Source organism: Physeter macrocephalus, chromosome 11, assembly GCF_002837175.3.
Source record: "Physeter macrocephalus isolate SW-GA chromosome 11, ASM283717v5, whole genome shotgun sequence".
NCBI lineage: Eukaryota > Metazoa > Chordata > Mammalia > Artiodactyla > Physeteridae > Physeter > Physeter macrocephalus.
In genome coordinates, this window is record NC_041224.1 from 114,112,297 (window position 1) to 114,119,443 (window position 7,147).

Sequence of the window (7,147 nt, forward strand, 5' to 3'; positions counted from 1 at the left end):
CTTTTCATTCTTTTTTCTTTATTCTGTTCCACAGCAGTGAATTCCACCATTCTGTCTTCCAGGTCACTTATCCGTTCTTCTGCCTCAGTTATTCTGCTATTGATTCCTTCTAGTGTATATTTCATTTCAGTTATTGTGTTGTTCATCTCTGTTTGTTTTTTAATTCTTCTAGGTCTTTGTTCTTTAATTCTTCTAGGTCTTTGTTAAACATTTCTTGTATCTTCTCGATCTTTGCCTCAATTCTTTTTCCGAGGTCCTGGATCATCTTCACTATCATTATTCTGAATTTTTTTTCTGGAAGGTTGCCTATCTCCACTTCATTTAGTTGTTTTCCTGGGGTTTTATCTTGTTCTTTCATCTGGTACATAGTCCTCTGCGTTTTCATTTTGTCTATCTTTCTGTGAATGTGGTTTTCCTTCCACAGGCTGCAGAATTGTAGTTTTTCTTGCTTCTGCTGTCTGCCCTCTTCACTGTGTTCTTATGATAAGAAAAAAGTAGACAACAAACCTTAGTTTAACAAAAGAAACTGAAAACTGTCTTTTCTAATTTTTATAACATATACACTTAAATATTTGGCTGTGTCGTATATGTCATTGTGTTTTACATTATGACTTATGTGGAACTCCCTAATCAAATATTTGGTGTTAAAAGAGGAAAGGCAGTCTTGGGCGTCATTTTACATGGTTACAAAATATTCAATATATAATTTCTAATTTGTAACATTCCTCTTTCTAATTATAAGGGTTATATCAGTTTACTGAAGAAAATTTTAGAAAACTCAGAAACGTATAAAGAAAGCAAAAATTTACCTGTAGTCTCCCCATTCAGAGTCTACCATAAACCGTAGTGTTTATCCTTCTATATGCGTATTACATATTTATATTTTTAATCAGGAAATCATTGTTATACATGCAGTTTGTATTCTAGTTTTCCAATAACTTTCATTATGCCAGTTTTTCATCGTCTTAAAATACAACTGACCCTAGAACAACTTGGGGGTTAGGGACGCCAACCCTCTGCACAGTTACAAATCCAAGTATTACTTTACAGTGGGCTGGCCCTCTGTATCCCTGGTTCCACATCCATGGATTCAACCAACCACAGATCGTGTAGTACTGTAGTATTTATTGATAAAAATATGAGTATAAATGGACCTGCATAGTTCAAACCCATGTTGCTCAAGGTTCCAGCTGTGGTCTCCAATGGTAGTATTTAGTGTTTGCGTGATATTCAGCCATATAAACGTAATATTCTTTATTTAACCCTTTATTACTTAGAGATAGTTAGGTAACGTATTATTTATATTTAGATATTGCTATTTCTGGTGAAAAATAAATTTTTGTTAAAGATAGAAATTCCAGCCTACTAACAGCTGATTCAAATCCTCTTTTCAGAACAAAATTGTGATTTTTGTGTTTGGGATTTCTCTAATGGTATCAGCAAATTTTGTCCAGATTGAAATAGAATATTTTAAGCGTTTCATCTTCCACATCTTAGTGATTCCCATTCTTTTTTTACTCTCATAATGTTTTCTTGTATTTAGGTAGGGTTTTTTTCCATTTACAAAAGCATTTGAAATGATTAGGAATTATAAAAGAATAGTGATTCACATAAAAATGTTTATGGCATGCTATTATTAAAATGTTATAGAACAGTATGTACAATATGATACTAATTTTGTTTTTAAAGTATATATGTTGTATATGCATATGTTCAAAGATTAGAAGAATATATGCCGAAATCCTAACAGTGGTTACTTCTTAGTGGTAGGGTTCTTCTGGGAGCATTCTGTTTTCTGGATTCTCTACAGTGAACATATTCCCAGAAGGAAAATATTTTTTAAAACATAGCTAAGTGCCATATTTTTGCAGAGCCGTCAAGAATTCTATAGTTTAGTTAAAGACATTCTAGACATTCATTTAGAAAGGTTTGAAAATAAATGACTATATGCAATTCAGTATAAAAGTGTATATGTAACTAAAAGGAAATATCATTGAGTAGTAGAATTAGAATAGTGTTAACGAAGAAAGTGGTGGTTTTGAGCTGAATCTTAAAAGGAAATGTACAGTTTTTTATTGGAGAAGACAGTGAGTTTATACCCCCAAAGGACAGCATCCCAAAGGCATGTGTCTGGGAATGAGAGAGTATAGAATGTGGAGAATAGTAAATAGACTAAACTTAATCAGTATGTGATTGTTCTTTTAAAACAGAAAGTCTCTATTTCATGTTAAAGATCAGATATTTAAAAAAGAAAAGAGAAATCCTGAAGTTTGGGGAACTAATGCATTTGTGTTTTTTAAAGAATTTCACTGTTTTAGTACCAGTTGCTCTCTACTTGAACATTATTTTTCGTGGTTACAAATTATATAATCAATGTTTGTATAATTGTTTCAGTGTTAATTGTACTGAAACACTGTATTAGTTGAAAAATTTCTTTTCAGAAACTGCATAGTAAAACTTATGGTTAGTCAGTAGATATTTTAATGCCATGATACTAAATGTCAGCTCAAATAATCAGCGTTTAAATATAACTTTCTTATGTCATAGGGCTTTTGCCAAGATGGCTTCAGCTCCTACCAGCTATGGCAACACTACCACTAAACCAATGGGGTAAGTATTTTTAATAATTCTGATTGAATAACTCTGGTACTCCAGACCATAATTGGACTTTCGTGCCTTAAAAACACAGTGTGACACTTTGGATGCAGAAAGTTTTCATTGTGATACAGAACAAATGTCAGCATGACTTTAGCTTCCGTAGGTAGTTTAAATTCTGTATTGTACATGGTATGGCTTTGTATGCTTCCTTGTTCTTAAAACATTGTTTTTCATTTTCAGAAGATACATGAAGTTTAAAAACTGTTTTTATATCAATGTTGATAATATAGACATGAAGCTAGCCACTCAAGACCTAGCTTCAAGATGGAACTAGGCATACTGCTAAATGATAGAGAGGAAATCCTCAGGGCTGGGTATGACTTCTGACTTCAGAAAATCCTGTACAGTATGTGTGGTTTTCAGAGGAGCTGAACAAAGTGATTCTAACTGCTCTTTTCCATACCATACTAGCTTCAAATTCCTAGCTTATTTTTTGGAGCTTAGAACAAAAGCATGAAACTGGAGGAAAACCGGTTTACCTACCCCAAGCTGCCAGTTTTAATGAAACAGTTTCCAAAAAGTAAAAGTACTTGGCCTAAGGCAGGGCCTTGTAAACGCTTGGCAAAATGAATCCATCTGGCCTCACCTTCAGACAGTGCTGTGCAGGTGAGCCCACTAACTCCCTGAGAGTTACCTGGCACCTGGGAATTGCCTCAGAACTGTCCACTCCAACAGAGATTACTTTCTCTTGTTTTTGTTAAAGAAATGATTTCCATCCTGTCCATCTCTTCATTTCAGAGGGGAGTAGGACAAGATAGGAAAAATGAAAATATATTTGGAAAATTACTCTCATGCATTTAATGAAACAGACTTTCCAGTTCTTTGTCTTAAAATCTTACTGAATCTTAAAACCCTATTAGATTTCTTATGGATTTTGTAGTTGAGGATTTTAATAAAATATGTTATAAGAAAACCTTGGATGATTTGAAGGCTTTCCCTAGCCTTCTTTTTTTTTTAATTAATTTTTGTTGGAATATAGTGCTTTACAATGTTTTAGTTTCTGCTGTGCAGCAAAGTGAATCAACTATACATAATCATATATCCTCTCTTTTTTGGATTTCCTTCCTATTTAGATCACCACAGAGCATTGAGTAGAGTTCCCTGTGCTAAACAGTAGGTTCTCATTAGTTATCTCCCTAGCCTTCTAATATCAAAATGCAAGATTACCATTCTGTCCCACAAAGCATCCTTTGATTCCATGTGAGAGACTTTTTGAACCACAAATATAAAATCAATATGGCAAGTCATTTGTGTTATTTTCGTTGTTAAAAATTCAGACACTAAACAGTCTTCTGAGTTGAGGTAGAATTCATCAAGTATGTTGTGCTTCACATTTTTATATGATAGATTTTGTGTATGAGGGGAGAAAGTATACAATGCAGGATTAGGTCCAGCAGCTATGACATAGGGGACACAGTAACTTTTGACCTATTTGTAATACTTATAGACATATATGTTTTGAATATGTCAGTGTGTTTTGAACTCCTGAAGTGAGTCATCTGAATTACTGTCTTTTTTTTAATTGAAGTATCGTTGATTTACAATGCTGTGTTAATTTTTGCTGTACAGCAAAGTGATTCAGTTATACATACATATACATTTTTAAATATTCTAGATTACTATCTTTAATTTATTGTTTTAACATTAAGACAATCAGGAAAGCAAGGAATTCTCTTCAGTTAATAATTTGCTTAAATACTATAGCTAAGGCTTAGCAATTAAAATGTTTATATTGAGGGCAGCTCTCAATTTTTATATTTTATTAATATCGACTAGTCAGAAAGTTTTATTACTATTTTATTGTTAAATAAAATTGTGGCAGTGATGTCCATGGAAGCAGAAATTCTCAGGTCACTTCTGTTTAGTGAAAACAAAGGTGGTAGGCACAGAGAGCATCAGAATGTATTGTGTAATCAGACAAGTATTCTGTCTGTAATTGGAGAGATAATTTGTACTTAGTGCAGTCCTCTTCTTTTGCACTTAGTCTCTTATCACGAGTCATGAATACAGGATCACAATTTGTGATGGAAGGAGTGAAGAACCTGGTATTGAAACAGCAAGTAAGTACAATTGTTAGAAAACACACTGGTAACTTTTGAATATAAATGTTGGCAGGTTGATTGCTCAGATAGAGCAACTTCTACATATATTCAAGTACAAATATTAGGAATAAAATAAAATCAAGGGGTCCTTTACTGGTATATTTAAAAATGTGAGTGTGTTTTACAGGTATAGTTCAAAACTCTGTAATTTTATGCTTTTTTTTTAATTTGCTAATTGGACTTTACTGATATTTTGATTTCCTTTAACTATTATCAGGTTTGTGAAAGTATATTAATTGAAAAAAAATGAACTTAACCTTAGAATAATGAACTGTTACATAAATGCATATCATTTGTTTTAACGTATATTAGGTGAATATTAATGAGCTAATAGCCTTAATAGTCTAAAAGCCTGTGTACATTAAAATAAAAATATTTTAAGTAGAATATGTGTTTTGAAATAATGTAACTATAGCTTGATTTCATACTTCATTTTGGAATAACAGTCTTAGTTTTAAACATAAGACTTTTTTTAATGACTTTTGTATTTTTGTTGTTTTCCTGTTATTCTCATATATAGATATTTCTGCTTCAGAGTCATCATTAACTGATTTGGTTTCTTTTCAAACTAGACTTGTTTTTAACTTTTTGTTATGGAAACTTTCAAATACACGTTAGTATGTCAAATACTCCTGAGCCCTTCACCAAGCTTCAATACTCAACATCGTGCCATTCTTGTTTCATCTTTCCCACTTATATTTTTTTATTTGATTTATTTTTAACTGGGATATTTTAAGGCAAATCTGAGATATAATATTTCACACATAAATACTACAGTTTGTAGTGAGAAGGATTTTAAAGGCCAAATTAAGAAAAGAAACAGTTAATTATCAGTTATTCAGATCTGAATATTAAGTGTTTACTTACTTGTTTTCAGAATAAACTAGATCTTTTGTTTCTCTGAACTTCTTCCACACTTTTTATCTTTCTTATGATGTTTACTTGTGGTATTTTGTATTAACAGTATTTATATTTTACTTCTTTTTTTTCCAGTTTTATTGCGATACAATTGATACATATTGTTTTACTTATTGATGGCAAAGAATTTTTTTCCCCATCTTTGAATTTTCCATAGCAGTTTGCAGAAAGTAGGTATTCAATTTTTGTTTGAATAAGTGAATAAGATTTTATTGTAAAAAAACATGTAGTGTTAATAAAGAACAGTGAAAAATCCTAATTTGCTGTCTTTAACTAAAAGGCTGATTACTTCCTAACTGTCCTTCAGAGACATTCCAGATTGCTTTATTTCCTAAGTACTTGGGAAGACTTTTTAGCTTCATTATCACTCTTAGGAATTATTTTCAGTCCTTCCCATTCTGTCTCTCTTCTGGTAAGAGGCTACTACTAAATACTTAATCCACTTTTTTACTGGTTCACAGTACTTCCCTGAGTCAGTTTATCTTTACTCTCTTAGACTACTGAAGGTGAAGAGACATAAAAATAGGAGGTTGGGCACATTAGTGACCCACATACTGTACTTACAGTTTAACCTAGCACCTGTTAAAGAAAAAATTACTCATGACACTCATTAAAGTACAGTAAGGCAGACTTTATTCACGGGGACCATTGAGAAAGATGTTGGGACCATCACAATGGAGTTTTGAAGTCTGGGAGAGAGATTGGGCTTAAGTACAAATACAACAAGGAAAAGTGGGAATTTATAGCCAAGGAGCAGGGTGTAGGGAATCAGTGGTTGGAAAATTACTAAGAGGAAATATCAGGGATAAAGGGGGATCCTGGCTAAACCAACCTAACAGGATTCTTGCTGAAGGCAGGCTAGTGTGATTGGATGCGGGAGTCCAGCTCCTGCAGGTCCAGGAATACCCGAGGGATGGACAGCGTCGGCAAGGGGAAGTTAAATAATTCAATAACACTGTGTATGTGCAAGCATGGTCTCTCTCTCTCTATTTTCTCACAGTCAGATTTATATACCCTAAGTGATTACATCATCAGGTGTTTAACTAAAACCTCAGAAGATATTTATAATAGATTGTACCTAATATTTCTAGATGTACTTTTAAAGTAATTCTAAAGGTTCTCAAAACATCATTGTTTTTTCTTAGAGTAGGTTCAATCCGTACTAATAACAAAGCCAAGCTAATATGTTACAAGCCATTAAAAGAAACTATGGAGGAGGAAGTTTCCTGAACTTTCCTATGTGTCCCAGAGGTCCGCATGGACAAGTCTTAACAATGTACCCCTAAATCATCTACAATGTATTTCACAATTTAATCTATCACTGTGTTCTTCTGGGCAAGAAGCCTTGTCTGGACGAGTCAACAATTCCAGTGTTGGCAGTTGACTCTGTATGATTAATTTATCCTTATACCAGAACCAACAATACCCATAATCATTTATTACTCCCATGTAGGGCCATTGTTTTTTTT

At 33.0% G+C, this 7,147-nt stretch overlaps 1 protein-coding gene across 2 annotated transcripts in view; it reads left to right on the top strand.

Annotated features, from left to right (window-relative positions):
• The window catches only part of SCFD1 (sec1 family domain containing 1), a 131,171-nt gene that overhangs the window by 96,809 nt on the left and 27,215 nt on the right, over positions 1-7,147 (top strand). For both annotated transcript variants that reach the window (XR_003681874.2, XM_007118118.3), the window contains exons 18-19: positions 2,548-2,610; positions 4,643-4,718. Coding sequence is in view for 1 of the 2 variants with exons in the window: in XM_007118118.3 (XP_007118180.3) it covers positions 2,548-2,610; positions 4,643-4,718 (139 nt within the window). In the remaining variant the exon portion in view is untranslated. The remainder of the gene's footprint in view (positions 1-2,547; positions 2,611-4,642; positions 4,719-7,147) is intronic.